Source organism: Podarcis gaigeae (assembly GCF_964106915.1).
Source record: "Podarcis gaigeae genome assembly, chromosome: 7".
NCBI classification, from domain to species: domain Eukaryota; kingdom Metazoa; phylum Chordata; class Lepidosauria; order Squamata; family Lacertidae; genus Podarcis; species Podarcis gaigeae.
In genome coordinates this window covers 66,186,728-66,208,056 of record NC_139683.1, presented here as the reverse complement: position 1 = coordinate 66,208,056, position 21,329 = coordinate 66,186,728, and the positions used below count along the sequence as shown (strand labels likewise).

General features: G+C 42.4%; 1 protein-coding gene across 2 annotated transcripts in view; it reads left to right on the top strand.

Annotated features, from left to right (window-relative positions):
* GMDS (GDP-mannose 4,6-dehydratase) overlaps window positions 1-21,329 on the top strand; it is a 286,374-nt gene that overhangs the window by 212,376 nt on the left and 52,669 nt on the right. For both annotated transcript variants that reach the window (XR_014566298.1, XM_083747392.1), the window contains exon 9: window positions 361-457. Coding sequence is in view for 1 of the 2 variants with exons in the window: in XM_083747392.1 (XP_083603518.1) it covers window positions 361-457 (97 nt within the window). In the remaining variant the exon portion in view is untranslated. The remainder of the gene's footprint in view (window positions 1-360; window positions 458-21,329) is intronic.

The following is a 21,329-nucleotide window of genomic DNA, read 5'->3' as shown; positions in this document are numbered from 1 at the left end:
TGAAAAAGTTTGCTAACCCCTCATCTAGTGCTTCTTCAGGTACAGAATCCTGTTATTTGTGTCCTTATATATATCTACTAGCAAAATATAGGACATGAGGCACCTAACAAAGTGGTGTCCAGTGCCAAAAACTTATGCCGCATCTCATGCATAGTATCAGAGCACAAAACAAGTGGACCTTAAAAGCCATTGTGCTTCTGCTCTGGTCAAACCTCTGCCTCTGCTCCTGTGGCCTGAAGTGTACATTGCCCTGGAGAGCAAAATAACACCAGCCTTGTCTAAGAATCTGTGCACCAAATGCTGCTGTAACCAGACTGGTAAAGACATTATGGGGTGATGAAATGTTTGTCATCTTTGCAGGTGGGAAGGCAAGAATGAGAATGAAGTAGGTCGATGCAAAGAAACTGGCAAGATCCATGTGACAGTTAATCACAAATACTACAGGCCAACTGAAGTGGTAAGCAAAGTGATTCTTTCAGCTTTACAGAGGAATGCAAAACAAATTCAGTCACCAAATCGCTGCATTTGGGCAGCTGTTTGCAAGAGGGCTCTAACTTTCCTTTCAAACGGGTAGCCATATATTTCGCTTAATTACCCTGTCTATGCAAAACAGGGATAAAACTCAGAAACCAGAATTACTGGATATTTCATGCTCTATTTAATCCGGTTTTGAATTAGCAAAGAAGATGTGGACAGTTTCTTTCTTCCAGATTGTTGCTGGAGCATAAATGCTTGAGACACAAGTAATGATGGGTGCAATTTATTATATATTTTCCATTTGTATTTTCAAGTCTTATATCTATTCATGTGTTAAAAGTTTAAATTTATATGCTTATTTTCTGCAGTATATTTCAGCAAATAAATACATGGGAAAACCAGAAAGGAGAGGGAGAGAGGGCATTCAAAAAATAATAAATAAAAAAATCAGTCTAGAATATAAGACCATGGAATTTTATTTTATATATTTATGTTCATCTACCTGCTGTTTGTGAATATGTTAATGGAAAGCCACTGAAAAGTCATAATTAAGACATTTCCTTTCATGTGCTGGAAATAAATTCTCTTAATTAGGCCAGAATGCTTCTAATATATCCTAGTGAATTTGGAAGCAGTTTAAAAACTGTCAGTTATTGAGAAGAACACAATTATTTATATGGCCCTGCCACAAAGAAAAGAAAATACATATTTGGCACTAGTAATCCTGATTCATTGTACTTCCATTGAAGTCAATCAAACACTAATCAATCAGTTCCATCTGCTTATGTTGATGAATGATGGTATGAAGGTTTCCATAGCCACCAATGTGCATATTAACCTTTTACAGTGTTTCATTCTAAATATTCATCATTCATTCAGCCAGATAATATGACCATTTATACTGGTGGTCACTGAATCAGCCTCCTTAGTTTGCTGTGGTAGATCATGGTGCTGGAAAACAGTACAGACTTGGCATTTTAGACGGTGATAATTTCATACGTACTAGAGTACAGCATACATAAACCTATGACTCAGAGCTGTTCTAAGAATTTATAGACCACTTTCCCATCATATTGCTTTCCTTGGCATTTAGAATTAGGTTTTCAACCTTCCTGAGCCAAACTCTGCACAGTACATATGCACAGTTTCTGAAAAGCCAGCCTTTTTTGTTGGTTAGAAGAATAGCCAGGTTTCAGTTTAAAGGTTTATCTAAAACTCTTCAAGCTTTTCAGGGGGTGCGGGAATAAACCATTGTGAATATGTTAATAGGAAGCTCTTACAATTGGAGCAGTGCTATCCAGCACATGTATTGCAGGAGCATATCTTTAAATATAGATACTGATATTGATATTCCTGAGCCACTGCAATGATAAGGGTAGCCTGTCACTCAAACCCAGAGTAATGAGTAATGCTTTAAAATATTGATCCACATACCAATCGAAAGATAAACTGAAATTCTCAGTGGTTAGTTGTCAAAGTAGCTAAGAATATTTCCCAATATCTTCAAGGCAAGCTTTTTCCAGAAGCACTTGTTTCCGGCCTACACATACAGGGGCTTGGTTCTGAAAATAATATGTCTTTGCATTTCTGTGAAGAGTGGGGCTCTGTTAAAAGTATATTTTCAATTTCATTTCTGTAAGATTTGCCTTGTTTCCTGCTTAGCTGTCTACCTCTGTCTCATTATCCTTCACTGAAATGCTTGCCTTTTTTTAGGAGGTGATTTAGAACTGAAAAGGTAATTTAAAATCTGAGAGCATTTTCATATTAAATGTTCTGTCTCTGAATAATAAGGATTTTCCCTGCACAAAAGACCAGTTATTCATACTGACTTTCAGATTGTCCCGTTTTTGTTTTCTATGTCCCAGTTCCCTTTCCCTGCTGCTTACAAATCTTTCACTCCAAATAAAGTTGTAGCCCTAGAATCTCGCATATTCTCGGAGGCTCTTCTCACAAGAGAACAATATTCTACTGCTTGGAAGAAACTGTATTTCATTTCGTCCTCACTTAACTTTAAAAATAAGTCAGAAACTGGATATTATTGAGGGAATTGATAGTGCCATTACATGGTTTGGCAACTAAATGTCACTGGGCTTAGGGTGCGTCTAGGTGGAGTCTGGTCTTTTCTCATGAAAGAGAAGATCCATGTTTAGCTTATTGGTTGCATCTTTTAAGGCTTTCATAATATGGGGAAAGTTTTGTAGTGGAAGTCCCGCACTGAAACAAATGCATCTCCAAAAATATGTGTGAGATGTTGGACACTGGAACTGAGTTAATTGAGTACTTTTAAGCCTTTTCGCCCTCATCCTTTGCACCATATTTCAAAAGTGGCAACCTGTGAGGGTGGCAATGAGAGAAACTTTTCAGTGATGGCCCCTTGGCTTTGGCACCCATCTTGTAGTTGGGTGGGGAAGTATATTTTCCTTGTTATTAGTGGCTGGTGGATGAACCCTTTTAGAACTTTTAGAACTATGTATGTTTTTATACATAGTTGGGACGCAGGAGGCGCTGTGGGTTAAAGCCTCAGCGCCTAGGACTTGCCGATCGAAAGGTCGGCGGTTTGAATCCCTGCGGCGGGGTGCGCTCCCGCTGCTCGGTCCCAGCACCTGCCAACCTAGCAGTTCGAAAGCACCTCCGGGTGCAAGTAGATAAATAGGGACCGCTTACCAGCGGGAAGGTAAACGGCATTTCCGTGTGCAGCTCTGGCTCACCAGATGCAGCTTTGTCACGCTGGCCACGTGACCTGGAAGTGTCTCCGGACAGCGCTGGCCCCTGGCCTCTTAAGTGAGATGGGCGCACAACCCCAGAGTCTGTCAAGACTGGCCCGTACGGGCAGGGGTACCTTTACCTTTACCTATGTTTTTATTGCTTTAACTATTTTATGAAATCGTTGCATTCTTAACTTGTCAATCTCTTTTTAAACTCTTTCTGTAATAAGCGATGACTAAACTGAAATAATTATAATAATATTTGTAACTGTTGAATCTGGCTATATCTGCATATATCTACAATGAGTGTGGGGCAGCTGCTGTTTATTAAATAAATTTTGGTTTGTGTCCTTCAGCATTTCATCTAATCACTTTATCCAGAATTGTAGAACTACCTTTTTGATATTGTATAAATACTTGATGTGGAATAAAGACAGAAGCAGAAAATGGAGAGGAAAGGGATAAGCATTGTGAAAAAGAGAAGTTTGGGGTGGGTGTGGAAGGTGGGTGTTTTACAAGAAGAGACAGCAGGGTGGGCAGGTAATTCCTAACTCGGGGGCTTTGTGTGCATGGAAGTTACCTTTTATAGTTGTTCCCTGCTAGCCTCATGCTTCCTCTAAACTCTCCCCAGCTCTTTCCTCCGGCTCAGACCACAGATTACATCATAGCATAGGGAAAGTATGACTCAATGGAGGAAAGAAATCATGATGTTCAGACATTCTGTTTAAAAGACTGTTTGCATACAGAATTACCAGAGGTGGTCAAGTTGTTAAGAGCAGGGCTGTAAATACACAGTGATTACGCAGAATGTTATATTAGATTCAGAAGGCAGGCTACTGAGAATATCGGTTTTCACTCTCGAAAACAGCAGCTTTCCTTATGGCTGCACATATTTGCCTGAGAGTGTGTAAACAGCCACAGGAATTGCTGAATAAGGGCTTCAGGTCATCATCATCTGAAGCCCACCACCAAGAAAGCTTAGGCTGGTGGCAGATGACCAGAACAGCACAATTTCTGTAGGCACAGCCCACTGTGCAATTCCCTTGCTAAGATGGTCAGACTAGCCCAGGCATAGGCAAACTCAGCCCTCCAGATGTTTGGGATTACAGTTCCCATCATCCCTGACCACTGGTCCTGTTAGCTAGGGATGATGGGAGTTGTAGTCCCAAAACATCTGGAGGGCCGAGTTTGCCTATTCTTGGACTAGCCCCATCTTTTTATATCATATTTTGCCTTGGGGGCAGAAAGGCAATTAATGAATTAATAATAACACCAGCAATAATAGTTCAGTGCCATATTCTCTCCACTGCTCTCTAGTAGGAGAAGAATAAGTTACAAAAAAATTCTAATTTGCATAATTTAAGTAGGCCACTGAAGTCAGCATTTGTAGTTGCATATTTTCACCTTAATATGGAATATTATTTTGTGTACAAGGCCCATCCAATCCTGACTATAAAATGGTATTTGAAATGAGAAATCTGCCATTAGGTTTTTTATTTTCAACATTTGTTAGTTGACTGAGGTTGCAATTCTAACCCCATTTACTGGGGAGTAAGCCCGACTTCATCCAGGCTAGCTTCTGAATAGATATGGTTAAAAAAATACAGTAAATATTAAAAACACATCTCTAGATGTGTGTCAAGACATCATATTTCTGATGAGTCCTGAGCTTTACTCCTGACATGCTTCTCAGACTTGTCAGATTTTGCTTTCAGTAAGGTAGTCATCATACTAAATCAATACCTCACAACGGCTTAACCACCTAAAACTAGTCATGTTTGTCCACTATTAAGGGAATGGTTTCATTCTTAAAGCACATGTGCATTTGGTATTTGCTTTGTCTAACCCCCCAAAATGTGGTGTTCACTTGCCTAAAAAGAAGAAAGAAGTGTATGTTTTTAGGGCCCACCTTGTTTTTTGGGTTGTAAGTTGTTTTATATCATTTTTGATATTGTTTTTAATGCTGCTACTCACCCTGGGACGTTGCAGTGAAGGGCAGGAAATAATAAATAAATGTTCATTTTCTTATATTGCTTCCCTCCAGATCTCACTCCTCCTTCCTTTTATATGGAAAGGACATGTTGTTGGAATGTTTGTGACAGTTCAATAACTCTTTTCCCCATCCTAAAATTATATTTTTTAATCTTTCTTGGCTTATATCACATGCCTAGTCCAATATCCATTTCCTTCATTTTCTATCTGTCAATTCGTTTATATGTTAGTAAGTTTTACACACACACACAAACACACACACACACACACACACACACACACATCTCTTCTTTATAGTTTTCATTAATCCCTACTTTACCACACTTGGCCTCAGTTGCCCTTTTACTTCTTCATACGACACCGGAATAAGCTTTGCGTTTTTACCCTCTTTGAGGGGTGGGGGGGATGATTTTTAATACTCAGCTCTCTACGTTTCCCAGACTTCACAAGATTCCAATAAAAAACTCCTCAGGGCGTATCATATTCCTCCAAAGTCGGCTCTGCTCAAGTCCAAAGCATTTGTGGCAGTTCGTACTCTGAAGAGTTATGACTCTTCAAAATATAATGAAACTGATCACAAAATCCCAGTTCTTTTCTCCCACTTCCGCACCCCCCCACCCTTTTCCATACATATCCCATTTCCTGCATTTACATTCCAAATGGGCCGTGAGTCTGAACATAGTTCAAACAGCTGAACAAGAAATATCCATCTTAGTTGTTTAAAGGTCCATATTCCTATCACTGTGTCTGTATGCAACCCATAGTGTCAGGGCGGATCTGAACATTGCACTACAGGAAGAAAAACCCTTAGCGGTTGTTTTTCCATGACTAACAGCCTTTGTCTTATGACAAAATCTTCTTACCTATAGAGGAAGATCCTTATGCACTTTCTTTTCCCAAACCGGAGGTTTATGTCAACATCTGAAAATCACTACTTTAGTAAATTATTACTTTTTATTGTCTTTCTCGAGTGAATCACTGTGTCAGCCAAAATATTTATATCATTACTTACTTTAGACTCAACAGTAAGCTTTCACCAGAGTTACCATCTTGCCAATCTAAAAGGGACCTGGGATTGTTTTTGTTGTTTTCCAAGCTCGGCATAATCATAGGGTTGCCGTATCCCAGCCCACCCAACCCACAGGTTGCCTAATTTGCATATTATGCCATTTGTTTGCTGATTTTGCAAACCGAGCCACGAGTTGGGAAATGGCTCTGCATTTTTCAGCTGCTTTTCTACTTCAAACCGCCTCATTCGGAAGTTGCTTAACAAACAGATGGCTTGGCTTTTTGTGGATGTTACATGGAAAAGTTAGTACAGTGTGTTTTTAACCCACAAAGGCTAAATTGTCTGCTTGTGCGCACATGCATCTAAGTGTTGTCATAAGTCTGTATTGTTCTCTCATCCAAAAGATGCTAAACTGTGTAGCACTATCTCATGGCTCCTATCTGCTCAGGGAAGTGGAGAGTGGTGTGTGTGTGTGTGTGTGTGTGTGTGTGTGTGTGACCTTCCCTTGTTACTGAAAGACCTGACTTCTGTCACAATGTTTCCTCCTTCATGTACAGAAGCATCTACTGAGCTGCTTCATAACTTTCCCCTTACATCATTTTTACTTTTCTGACTCAGCCCAGTGATATCCAATCCTGAGAATCCTGGGAGATGCCAAACATTGGAATCATCCTGCACTGCCCTGTTCAGTTTAACCAGTTGTTGCCCTTTGTTTCATCCTACTTCACCTCCACATTTTTCCAGCCACTCGCACTGCTGACCTTGCCTCCTGCCCCCACCTCTTCTAGCCCCCACTGCTGTCATTCTTGAGCTTTTAAAACCAGCCATGTGTCATCTGTGAACTCCACGTCTTCATTGATCTTCCTGAGAACATCAGCTTGTCCCTCTAAATCTGCTATCTGATCCTTTCCAACTGACAGCTCTCGGCCTCAAAAAGGTATACCCTTACTTCCTCGGATTTAAGTGAAAGCCACCTTATCCTCTAAATGTGGCATCTCGCTGGCCGTGCAGTTGTTACCTTTTCCTTTATATCAAGGAAGCTGGCTAGAGCAGGTAGCTATTAACTCCTTTAAACAATCTGGAAACGGAAGAGGTAGAGGATGACATGTCTATTTACAACGAAATAGCGAGAGAGGCTCTGACAAATGCCCCGCACGGCCTTTTGTTTTTATTGCTTGTTCTGGGGGCCAGTTAACACCCAACACAACAAGGCCTTGGCTAAGAGACATTACCCAGACCTGGGCCTTCCCCTTACACTTAATGACAGCTAAGAAGGGCAGCGGATGTTGTTAAAGTGGGCAACACCCATCTTGTATATAATGAAATAAATATAGCCATAGTTCTAGATATTTTTCTGTATAGTTAGGGTACTTGAAGCAGCAGCTATCATCGGGCATATGGGTGGGGCTAAAACCCTTACCAGTTCTGAATTTTTGGTTCAGCCCTGATGAAAAGGACAAGTGTTTTAATAATCCAAAAGCCACAGGAGGATAACACGTTTTAGTATGGGCCACTAGAGTGTCAAATAAATAAGGACCGCTATGTTGCCCACTATTCTGTGACGTTTTAATTGGTCCTAATACAAGTTTTACTCAACTGTAATGTTTGAATTTGTTCTAATGGACTAACCCGGCTACCTAATTTTTTGGCATGCTTTAAAATGGAAATGATTTGCCTATTTGTTCAAAGTAATGACTGGCTAGGGATTTCTTGTTCATTAGGCATTTGTGAATGGTTTGTTTAATTTGCTTGCATTAATTGATTTTGTTGCTTTGGGCCAAATGGGGGCTGATACAGTGAAGAAGACTTTTCAAGATACCTGCTTCGCCTCTGCAGCTCCACTGCCAAACCCTTTTTATTTTATTTTATTTTAGTCTTATTTGTGAAAAATTCTATTCTGCCAGTGTTAAGAGAAAAAGCCATGGTGGTGAACCATGATCATCTCAAAACCATTCTTTTAATTAATAGTGGTGTTCAAATAGGTTTTACTCAGAGTAGCCCCACTGAAATCAACTTAGTTATGTTCACTAATTTTAGTGGGGTATACTTGGAATACAGATTAGTTGAATACCACCCTGTCATTATAAATCACAACACCAATAGAATCAGTATTTTCCCAATTGTATATTAAACAATCTTCAGTTGAATGCACAGAATAAAAGTTATAGTCATTTCCCCACCCCCAGGTTGTCTCTCAAAAACATATTTTCTACACATCCCCCTCACATGAATACTTCTTTTAGCCATATAGACATTCTCTTTTGATTGGAATTGTCTTGTCTTATATACCGTATTTTTCGCCCTATAGGACGCACCGTCCCATAAGGCGCACCTAGTTTTTTGGGGGGGAAATAAAGGGGGGAAAATTATTTCCCCCCCAGGCGCGGGGCTGGGGCGGGGGAGGCCCGCCGGAGCTTCCCCTGACCCCAGCCCCCAAACAGGCAGCTCTCTGCAAGCCGTGGGAGCCCAGGGCCGGCTCCCGCCGCTTGCGGAGAGGTCCGCGAAGCCTGGACGTGCTGAGCTCAGCGCGCACAGGCTTCCACATGCAGGCACCTCTCCGCAAGCAGCGGGAGCGCTCCCCCCGCTTGCGGAGAGGTCCGCGAAGCCTGGACGCGCTGAACTCAGTGCACCCAGGCTTCCGCATGCAGGCACCTCTCCGCAAGCGGCAGGAGCGCTCCCTCCGCTTGCGAGAGGTCCGCGAAGCCTGGACGTGCTAAGCTCAGCGCGCGCAGGCTTCGGCATGCAGGCACCTCTCCGCAAGCGGCGGGAGCGCTCCCCCCGCTTGCGGAGAGGTCCGCGAAGCCTGGACGCGCTGAACTCAGTGCACCCAGGCTTCCGCATGCAGGCACCTCTCCGCAAGCGGCGGGAGCGCTCCCCCCGCTTGCGGAGAGGTCCGCGAAGCCTGGACACGCTGAGCTCAGTGCGCCCAGGCTTCCGCATGCAGGCACCTCTCCGCAAGCGGCGGGAGCGCTCCCCCCGCTTGCGGAGAGGTCCGCGAAGCCTGGAGAGCGAGAGGGGTCTGTGCGCACGGACCCCTCTCGCTCTCCAGGCTTCAGCGAAAGCCTGCATTCGCCCCATAGGACGTACACACATTTCCCCTTCATTTTTTGAGGGGAAAAAGTGCGTCCTATAGGGCGAAAAATACGGTATATATATTTCTTCAGAAACAGCTTCTAAATCCCTACATTTTCTGGCAGTGTTTCTCATGATCCCAGACTCTGTTTCTGTGTGTTGAGGGGATTAAGAAAGTTGACTGTGATGATCACATAGTTAACAGGGGAAATGCGAGGTATTTGTAAAACCTCAGGTGAGTGATGTGACCGAGTTTGCTCTGTGTGGTATGTCGGTAACTATGCAACAAAGCCTGCCAAGCCCGCTTGTGTCACTGCTGAGTGCGTGTTGTGACATTTACTCTTCACTCCAAACAGTCTTCCTGTAGTGCTAATCCCGTGAGGTTAGAACAGCCTTTTATCCTGCACGTAGTAAAGGTTAAAGATGCTACACGAGATTTTTTTCTTTCTTTCTACAAAGGTATGATCAAGTTCTCTACCCCCACCTTTCCTCCTGTATTTTTTTAAAAAAGTTGCTGCTGCATTGCTATGGATCCAAAGAATTATGAGGAGAAAGAAAACAGCTGCTGAAACCTTTCTGCAAATGCTTCACTGGAGTTCTCCTTCCTCAGTTTCTGCATAGCACACACAGGAACACTATCTTTGGAGTTCCTTTCTTCACACAACACTCAGGTGCAAGGTCTTAAAACAGCACTTCCATGAGTGGAAATAGGGGTGGACTTTGGTATCATGGCATCCTGAGCAAGGACATAATTTGGTGCCCCCCTCCCAGAAATACTTTTCATTTTCACAATACAGTGGTACTTCTGGTTAAGAACTTAGTTCATTCCAGAGGTCCGTTCTTAACCTGAAACTGTTTTAACCTGAGGCACCATTTTAGCTAATGGGGCCTCCCGCTGCTGCTGCACCGCAACTGCATAATTTCTGTTCTCATCCTGAAGCAAAGTTCTTAACTCGAGGTACTATTTCTGGGTTAGCGGAGTCTGTAACCTGAAGTATCTGTAACCCAAGGTACCACTGTACTGTACAGTCGTGCCTTGGTTTCCGAACGTAATCCGTTCCGGAAGTCCATTCGACTTCCAAAACGTTCTAAAACCAAGGTGTGGCTTCCGATTGCCTGCAGGAGCTTCCTGCACTTCAGCGGAAGCTACGTCAGATGTTCGGCTTTTGAAAAGTGCTTGAAAACCAGAACACTTACTTCTCGGTTTTTGGCATTCGAGAACCAAAATGTACAAGTACCAAGGCGTTCGAGAACCAAGGTACGACTGTAATTCATTTTGGTACAGTTGCTGTTTATATGGATCTTCTCAGTAGGTACCTAGGTACATATAGGTTGTTGTTGTTGTTTTGCACACACACACCCCAGCTTGGTGCCCTGTGTGGAGGAACCAGCTGCACTGACCTAAATCCAGCCCTAGTTGAAAGGGCACCTTTAACCCTAACCCCACAGTGCCCATTCAAGCTCATTTTAAAAGGGAAGACCATATTTTAGAAACAAAGCATTTACTTGATCTATAAAACCCAACCAAATTCTTAACCCCCAGGATATGGTGCCAGAAGAGACTCTGGACAAGTAATCCATTAACATAAACAGTGGTCACCCATATTGGCTTGCAGTGAATTTGGGCAGAAGGCTTCCTGAAGAGATGAAGTCTACAAGGAAAGAGAAAATAAAAAGTATTCATAAATAAATCAAATTTTGCATGCAGTCAGCATAGGATTCTGGTAACAGTTTTTGAAGAGATATTCACAGGTTTCCCACCATGTGAGGGGCCAACCTCTGAATTTGCACCGTTCTGCTGTACCAGGAATGGTTTTATTTGTGAGATAGATAGATATATATATCTTTTCTGTTTTTGTAATTGTAAACTATATTATAGTAATCCATCCTTGCAATGAAGGGTGTGCAAGAAATTTTACAAATAAATAAACAAATCAATTTAAATGTGGTTGTGATAGCAGTCAGGGCCGGCCCTGTTATTAGGCATAGCGAGTTTTGCCATGAAGGTGGCTTTCCATCCTTCCTTTGCTGAGATCCCAGGTTATAAACGATGAGTGTATGCAATCAGCAGAAATGCAGATGCTCCAATTCCTTGGCTCAAGAACAAGGTGCCTTGTGTCTCAGGGAACTCATCCTCCTTGCTGGAAACTCCCTGGATGTCACATTAAAAGAGCTGAACTTTGTTTCTTTTGCATAGTCTCCAGTCATGGGTGGCTCAATAGGAAGTCTGTTCTGGAAGCCAAGCCCTTTCTTTGCATTTGTAGTTTAGCAGGGTGTGTAAAACCCCTAATTAACAATCCAAAACTGTAAACTTAAGATCTTCAGTGAGTAGCATTTGTTTAATATATAAGACCTGGGGTGTGAATGTGTAGTAAAAGCAGTGTGAAATTCACACAAGCATTTGAACTGGATTTGCATGTGGACGTACAATGCTGAAGTTCAGAGCTTTTGGTCCATGTGGTGCTTTCTATTATGCCTGCAAGTGTACATAGGTACAGTAAAGGTAAAGGGACCCCTGATCGTTAGGTCCAGTCGTGACTGACTCTGGGGTTGCGGCGCTCATCTCGCTTTAGTGGCCAAGGGAGCCGGCGTACAGCTTCCGGGTCATGTGGCCAGCATGACTAAGCTGCTTCTGGTGAACCAGAGCAGCGCACGGAAACGCCGTTTACCTTCCCGCTGGAGTGGTAGCTATTTATCTGCTTGCACTTTGATGTGCTTTTGAACTGCTAGGTGGGCAGGAGCCGGGACCGAGCAACAGGAGCTCACCCCATCACGGGGATTCGAACCGCCGACCTTCTGATCGGCAAGTCCTAGGCTCTGTGGTTTAACCCACAGCGCCACCTGAGAGTCCAAGGGCATGCGTAGCCTTTTGTTATTTCAGGTCATCATGCTTCCAAATAGGAGCACTTTGCATGTGCAGTTTATACAAGGTAGGGAGCACTTGGTTTTGTTTTGGTTATCAACAGAGATGTCAGAAGAATCCATTGAAAACAGACTATCAAGTGTTTCCTTTCATCCACGTACTCAACTCCCATTGTGGCAAGGATTCTTTCTATGGAAGACATTTTGTTCCTGAAGTATTGTTTGTTGTCATAGGCAATCTATGTGCACTAAGGTTCATTTTGCTCAAAAGTAAATTCCACTGAATTTAGTGAGTCTTACTCCCAGGTAGGTGGGGTTAGGATTCAGTCATAATGTTCTTCCTGGGGTTTGGGTTTTTTTTTAAATGGAACGCATCACTCATTATTGTTATTTTCACATTGAAATAAGTAATATCTTTGGTTACCTGTTGATTTTATCTATTCTCCTCAGTTAAAGTCCTAGACTCTCTGTCAAAGTGGGTGGAACTATTTGGCACTTAATTTTGACCACCCTAAATCTTCATTTTAAAGGTAAAATTAGATTTAAAAAGCCTTTCCTTCCCCCATTGACTTATAACCATGCTGGTACTTCCTGGTACCTGAGGGAAACAAGATAGTATGGCAAGTTGATACTTAACTGTGAAATGTGGTAGCAAGAGTGGTTGCAATCTTAGCTCCACTTAACTGGGAATAAGCTCCACTGAATTCAATGGAACTACTTCTTGGTAGACATGGCTAGGCTTACACCATAGATTGTTTTGTGATAGGCCATTAGCCACTTCATTACCTTTGTCCTTAAGGTATCACAAGGCTCTCTGTTGTTTTAGCTGCAAAAGACTAACGGGGCTAACCCTCTGGAAATTAATTAATTTTGAAAGGGAAGATACGGGGACCATATTTGTTGTGTAAATATATTTTTGATGACCGAGATCAGCCTATTGTGTGATATGGCCAAAAGGGAACACGGACTTGTGCAAAATAAACAAACTGCATAGGAATTTTAAAAATACCAGATGAAAGTGTGAATGGATATTGGATAGGACTGAGCTCCTACATCCCTAGTTATCATTAATGTATTGAACACTTTTAAAAGTTTAAAAGAGCATAACTAGAGCAGAGTCTCAGCTGCTCTGTGTAGTGTGCTTCATTGTGAGAAGGCATAATCTTTTCATTTATGATTATGCTTGCATAGGAAATCTAAAACAATTAAAATAATAGTAAAGAAAAGACAGTGTTGTGTTAAAGTCCCAAAGACCAACTTGGGGGGGGGGGGGGAGAGATTTAATTTGTCTGCAGAAACTCATCAGGAAGGTGGCTGTATAGGAACCCCATTAATATTAATATTAATAATATTTACAGAAATGGCCCTGCTTCTGCTGGTTTGGACTCCTTGTAAGGTCAAATCCTAACTAGCAGATCTGAAGTGCTGGGAGGGGGCTTTGCTTTCTGGAGCCACCAATAGCTGCTTCAGCACTGAATTATTATTGTTGTTGTTATTATTATTATTATTATTATTATTATTATTATTATTTACTTATACCCCGTCCATCTGGCCGGGTCTCCCCAGGCACTCTGGGTGGCTCCCAACAGAATATTAAAAACATGATAAAACATCATACATTAAAAACGTCCCTAAACCAACACACAAACTTTGGTACCCAATGCAAGTCATTCTGCGGCAATAGACTCAAGTATCACTGCCTTGCTGCCTGCTGATAGTCTTCCTGGCAATGGGGAGGCTAGCATCATCTTGGCAGGAAGAGATACTGCCACAGATTCTGAATCCTACTGCTCCTGCCTTAAGGCTCCTCCAGTCATGGCTTCCTTGCCCAGCTTGTCTTCTCTGGGGGCCTCCTTGTTTACAGTGCTTCACAGACTGCTACTTCTTCCTTTCCCGTCTTGGCAGCAAAGCACCAAACTAGATGGTGTGTAAGGTGTGCTATATTTGTAACAAGCTGTATTTTGCATGGAAGAACAAGTGAAATAGGTCACAATGGTGTCGTGAGGAAAATCCCCCAAATGCAGTGAAGAAAGCGGGGCTGTGAACCTGGTGGATCAAATCAGGTGTGGGGAGGAAAGGATGTGTCAGTTTTGGCTCTGTCAGGATGGGGCAGGGAGCATTTTATTTAATTATTTTTAATGAGGGAGTAGCTGCTCTTCAACCATAGCTCTCAGAGAAGCTTACTTAAAACAAACAAAGAAAACAATAAAATACAATTGTAAGGAAACAGACAGATAAACAATTCCAGTACAGTGGTACCTCGGGTTAAGTACTTACCGTATTTTTTGCTCTATAAGACTCACTTTTTCCCTCCTAAAAAGTAAGGGGAAATGTGTGTGCATCTTATGGAGCGAATGCAGGCTGCGCAGCTATCCCAGAAGCCAGAACAGCAAGAGGGATTGCTGCTTTCACTGTGCAGCGATTCCTCTTGCTGTTCTGGCTTCTGAGATTCAGAATATATTTTTTCTTGTTTTCCTCCTCCAAAAACTAGGTGCGTCTTGTGGTCTGGTGCATCTTTATAGAGTGAAAAATACGGTGATTCGTTCCGGAGGTCCGTTCTGAACCTGAAACTGTTCTTAACCTGAAGCACCACTTTAGCCTATGGGGCCTCCCACTGCCGCTGCGCCGCCAGAGCACAATTTCTGTTCTCATCCTGAAGCAAAGTTCTTAACCCGAGGTAATATTTCTGGGTTAGCGGAGTCTGCAACCTGAAGTGTCTGTAACCCGAAGCGTATATAACCCGATGTACCACTGTATAGAAGCTCAATTATGTTCCAGAGGTGAGGGATTCCTTTTACCGGTCCCTCTGTGGCATCTTGTATATCAAAACCTGTATATTTTTGGTGTGGTAAATGCATACTCTTGTGCTAAGCCACTCTCACATCTGGAAAATGGCCATGATTTTGCTAGCAGTGCAGGATAGCTCAGTCAGTAGAGCATGAGTCTCTTAAGAGCATGAGTTGTGGGTTCGAATCCTACCTTGGGGAAAAGATTCCTGCATTGCAGGGGGTTGGACTAAATGACACTCGTGGCCCCTTCCAACTCTACAATTCTATGATTCTATAATTATAAGGAAAGGTGAAAGCTATTCCCTCCAACCAGCGTTACCAGGCGGTGCTATAATCAGTGTTACCATATAATGTGGGCTCTTTATGTCCCTGTACAAAAACTTGGTAAAAATTCTATCGCTAATACAGGTCATTAGTTTTCAGTGTTTCATTTCTAAGTAGATATTTCAGGGTTCGGACCTGTAAACGGCTGTTCTCTGACTTGGAATGTCTTACCCACTAATCCCAGCTGGTAAAGAGAGAGAGATTGTGCATATGCTCAAAGTCTACCTTGTTCTTAATTTTTTTATTTCATGTGTTCCAGTTCTGACAGTTGCCACTTTCAGGGCTGAGCTGTTGCTGAAATTAAGCCTGGTGCTTTCTATACTGATGTTCTCACATAGATATTGTTGCACACCACTCCTGTCTCCAACTGGGGTGAGATTCCAGGGGTTCCAGTCACTTACCCAGGGTTCGTGTTTCCTTTGGAATGAGTTACAGTGGAGACCGTGGTGTCTTTATAATATATGGTTTATTTACACATATATACAACCTGAGTGGCTGGGGAAACTCAGCCAGATGGGCGGGCTATAAATAATAAATTATTATTATTATAGTGCCTACAACCTTGCCACAATCTTGCTGTGACTTATACTCCCCAGGCCTTTTTAAAACACTGCCATCAAGATAGAGCTCATGCTTTTAACAAGAAACAAATGTATTACACAATGCAGCACTTTCATTATTTAACACAGTTATTTTTGTTACTATACTGTGATCTGTAGTTTCACATTGTTGTTGTTTGGAACTGAAGGTTAGATAAATGCTTTTACAATGACATTAAAAATATGCACTGTCAAGCAGAAAGCAATGTGAATATACCTTGTTACAAATAATTAACAATTAACAATTAACAATTAACAATTAATAATTAATAATTAATTTTATTTACACCCCACCCTCCCCAGCCAAGACCGGGCTCAGGGCAGCTAACAACCAATAATAGAAACAAGTTGATTAAAATACAGTTTAAAAAACAAGATTAAAATACAACATCAAAACATTAGGATGCAGCCTCTTCACAGGAGGAGAAAGGAAAAAGAAAGGGGGGGGAATCAAACTGATTCTAAGCCAAAGGCCAGGTGGAACAACTCTGTCTTATATGCCCTGCAAAAAGAAATCAGATCCCGCAGGGCCCTGGTCTCATGAGACAGAGCATTCCACCAGGCCAGAGCCAATGTTGAGAAGGCCCTGGCTCTGGTTGAGGCTAATTAACTTCCTTAGGGCCCGGGACCTCTAGGGCGTTGCTATTTATGGATTCTAAGCAAGGATGATAAATGAAGTTCTTGAACTTACTCTCCATTAAATATGAATTGGGCTTAAGTTTGCCAGCTGGCCAGAATGCTTGTAGATTTGAGTCAGTGAGTTAGCTAGCATGATGTATTTTCATTGCATATTCCTCCTTCCTAAATTCACACCTAGTAGTAATTAGTGGTGTAGCATTCACCAGCCCATGTTTATACAACAGATATATATGTATATCCTGTCCTCCATTTTTGAAGGAATGATCATGGTCATGCTTTCAGACACTGTACAGATTCATGCTTTCAGACAGTGGAGGCACCAGGACAATAAAGTGAAACAATGGCACAAGCCTCTCCCCTTTGTCACCGCCAACCTTCCAAGTGAAGAGCTGGTCAGAGGAAAGCCCAGTTTGCATTAAAAGATTTGATTTATATGGGAGATTGGCAACATAGCAGAGGGCAGGGTTTTGCACTGCTTTTCCAGCACACTAATTCAGCAGTGCTCCAAGCTCATGTGTAACTTTGTGTTAGGATGAATTCACGCAACCAGATTGGAAGGTTAGGAATGAGGTGTTTGGATCTGTGTAGAGATTTTGCACATGGAGCCACATTTCTCTCTCGTCACAACTCAGCCTGTGTTTATTGTGCTGCTGCTGCAAGTGGGGGCCTCTTATCGCAACCATTTCAGCCTGTAGTGGTTTGGGGGAAAGCCCATTTCCATTTGTGAGATCACGGAAATGCAAACAGCATTACAGAGAAATTTATTTGCGCAAGGGATGAGGCATTGAAAAAAGCCATGATTTAGTACAAGCCTCTCGTTTAACACCTCCGATTGTCTTTGCATATATGCGGGCTAGATTCCAACAGCATTAGGAAATAAATCTTTGGTGGATAATAATCTGAAGTGCAAAAGCCAGCAGATGTAATTCAACACAATTGATAATCTCTGCATAGTGCAGTCTTCAAGCTAAATTATCATGGAGACTAATTAACTTTTTCACAGAGACAGCATTTCCCTCCAGAGGAAGAGTAAGGTCATTGGCGGGCTAAGAACCACTGCATGCCTTGGCCTTTGCTTGTTCCATATGGGAATTTAGCCTTGTGGTCCTGGAAACTCACAAGTACATAGACAAAAAACCCTAAAACCTATCAGTTTATCACATTATGCCATGGGACTTTTATCAGCCTTGTTCTTTCTTCTCTTTGCCTGCCTTTTTCGCTGCAGAAAGAGTGGGTTTTATTGCGCTACAATAAAATGGAATCATTTGGATCTTATCCTGCATGGGGGGAAATTAGTAGTTTGAAGCATTTACTTCAGATAATTGTACACTGAGAGTATTAACCTTATTTTTGTATGCCAAACTCAGTTTCCTGCTAACTTGAGGGTTTTCTTGTCTGGTTTGTTTTTGCTTTTTCCGAGGGGCTGTGCGCTACCTTTATCACAGCTAATTGCTTACTGCAAAAAAATGAACCGTCAATGAGACGTCAGCTGACATTGTTTGTTGAAAGCTAAATGTGTGCATATCAAATGTTGTCTGGGACACAAGCAAATTCAAAGTGCAATTTCTTGCCAAGAAAACTGGCTTTCTTGGCAAAGTACCTTATTAATATTTTCAGCAGAACTTCAGCTTTTCGACTGCCTTTGGTACAGGAAGGAGCCATATCGGCATTCTAGTCCAATTCAGGATTTGACAGTGCCCAAGGGAAAGGATGCGTCAGTTTTAAGGAATCCCCCTCACACCCCACAGATCTTGGAAATCTTAACATATATAACATCATGTCTGCCTTCAAGAAGCAAATATTGTTCTCAGGATCAGCTTTCATGGTTTTTTTTTTATCTTTTCTGTGCACAAGTAATTTAGAGCTTTTTATGGGCGACAGTTTGACTTAGAATTCAGGGTTGGCTGATGTTATATGTCACTCATCAGTATGAAATTTAATTAGCTGTATGTGATTAGCAACGTGTAAATAGATGTCGCTGAAAGGTGATAAAGAATAATGTTTCAAGCCACTTGGATCCTTAGGAAGTGTAAATTAGTGTAGTTTCATTTACTGTTCTTATTGTCTCTCTTTTAAAAAAAAACTTTTTCAGTGAGATGTTGAGTAACATTCTTGGCATTATCAACAGTTTTGGGAAGTTATGTATTCCTTAGAAAGTAGGTTAGGTTTAAACTTCTTCATTCTGGGGCGGAAATCCAGAGTTCATGGGAAGCGTTTATGACAGTTTTCACATGTATTCTGGGCCTTTTGAGTGGATTCTTCCTATTGTAATCCTAGCCTCAGTTCACCCTGGAAGCCTTCCAGAAAGCCAGGAGATTTCTGTAAATCTCAGTGTCTACATTGTAGTTCTTGGAGGTGGGCATGAGGCTCTTCAGTTCTTATGTATGGGTCTTGCCAAATTTATACACCCATGAAAATATGATGTGTGGACACGTGAATGCATGTTGCTTGCTTCCTTCTGAACAGTATACAGTATATAAAAATGCTGACGGTGTCCCTACATTGTCGTGGCTTTTCTATCCAAGCAAGGAAATAACTCACTTGGATGATTCTACAGCAGATACATCTGTCCATTATTTCCCCTTGTTATGCAAAGAGAACACGTAGGCTTGCATCCAACATAGCACTAAGTCTCTAGTTTCTTTAGCACAAGAATTTAGCCTTGTGTAACAGAACACACTGGGACGCAGGTGGCGCTGTGGGTTAAAGCCTCAGCGCCTAGGACTTGCCGATTGAAAGGTCGGCGGTTCGAATCCCTGCGGCGGGGTGCGCTCCCGCTGCTCGGTCCCAGTGCCTGCCAACCTAGCAGTTCGAAAGCACCTCCGGGTGCAAGTAGATAAATAGGGACCGCTTACCAGCGGGAAGGTAAACGGCGTTTCCGTGTGCAGCTCTGGCTCGCCAGAGCAGCGATGTCACGCTGGCCACGTGACCCGGAAGTGTCTCTGGACAGCGCTGGCCCCTGGCCTCTTAAGTGAGATGGGCGCACAACCCCAGAGTCTGTCAAGACTGGCCCGTACGGGCAGGGGTACCTTTACCTTTACCTCTAACAGAACACACACCCCCCCATCTTCCCCCTGTGCCTGCTAAATCTGTCCTGGAGTTCCCCCAACCGTCTGGAGCCATTTGCCTTCTTCAAGCAGACATTTTCTTCAGTTCAGCAACCCTTAACGCTTTTGGGTTCTTTGTGTCCCTGCGGGCTCTTCACGCAGTACATATCTAGGAGGGTTACATACGCTTCAGGTTACAGACTCCGCTAACCCAGAAATAGTACGTTGGGTTAAGAACTTTGCTTCAGGGTGAGAACAGAAATCGTGCTCTGGCGGTGCGGCAGCAGCGGGAGGCCCCATTAGCTAAAGTGGTGCTTCAGGTTAAGAACAGTTTCAGGTTAAGAACAGACCTCCAAAACGAATGAAGTACTTAACCCGAGGTACCACTGTATATGTAAAAGTGTAAGGTGCAGATGAAATGAATGGATCTTTGGAAACATTTACTGTCATACAGGTATACACACCAGAGTGCCAGGGTTGTCTGCAGCTCCTTGTACACTTGTTACAAAACAATGTTTGTTCTCTCTCTTAATGCATGGAATGGCCTTTAAAGAGGGCGTAAATGGTTGTCTTCTTTAAAGAAGAATACCTCTGAACTGTCATGCAAATGACAATGACAGAGCCTGTTCCACAGCTTTCCAGGATGCCCCTGCCTACTAGAATACAAAGAACTTCTGTCTGTCTCAAATTGCAAAACACTGGGGATATTATAATTAATACTATTAATTACTAAATTTGTGCATTGCCTATGCCAGTGCCTCTGGGCAACTTACGACATACAAAATAGGAGATGCAATTAAAAATCTGTAAGCGTAATTACTTAAAAATTATATATAAAGCTTTGTAAAAAGTGTTTCACTTGAAATGGCCATCCAAGTACGACAACATAAAAACTATTGTTAATTCCAAGGGTGAGACCCAATTGTGATGTCCCACTTAAGTAGCAGGCTTCAGCTTGTGCAAATGGGGCTTCCCTCTCCTCGCCCCCTGCATTCCTGCGTGTGCTTCCTAAAATATTCTTGAGGTTTGAGGGACTCTCAGGAGCAGATTGCAGGAGCATGGGAGACTGCAAGGAAGAATAGAAAAAGGGGAAGTTCCAACACATTTGCAAGTGTGCTGTTGCATCTTTCCCTAAAACCCTAAAAACTATGCCACTGTTTAAACCAATAAAATGGCTAAAATTCAGGCTGCTGAAGAGGCCAGAATGCATCTTTGTTGTGGTTTGGCTTCTTTTCCTTCTTGCATAGCTCTAAATAAGATGCCTACAATCATAACATGCTTCTTCCGAAAGCATGAGAAAGTGAGTCAACTTAAAACAAGAACAACTTCTCCACCAAGCAAACGACCCTTGGCAATGTATTTCAGAGCCATGCTGCTGGTGTAGAGAAGCCTTGCCACCCAGGAAGTTGAGGCACCCAGAGAAGGGCCTCTGGTGAAGATCAAAAGGAATGGTTTGGGGAGCCTGTGGTTCTTCATGTATCCAGGTCCATGGCCTTTAAGCACTATGTAAGTTAAAAGCAGTTCCAAGGCCATTAGAAGCATTAGAAGTTAAAACCGGCACTTGAACTGTATCCAAAAAGAGACCAGACTCTGAAGGAGATCTTTCAACACAGATGAAATATACTCATTAGGGCAGACCCCTGTTAACAATCTGGCTCTTGCAATCTGAGTGAGTTGAAGTTTTTGAATGGTCTTCAAATGCAGCTCCCTATACAATGCATTGCTGTAATCTAATCTATATGTTACCGGAGCATGGATAAGGGTGGCAAGAAAGAGTGCAGGGGACAAGCTAGACAAAACTAGTGAAAAGTGCT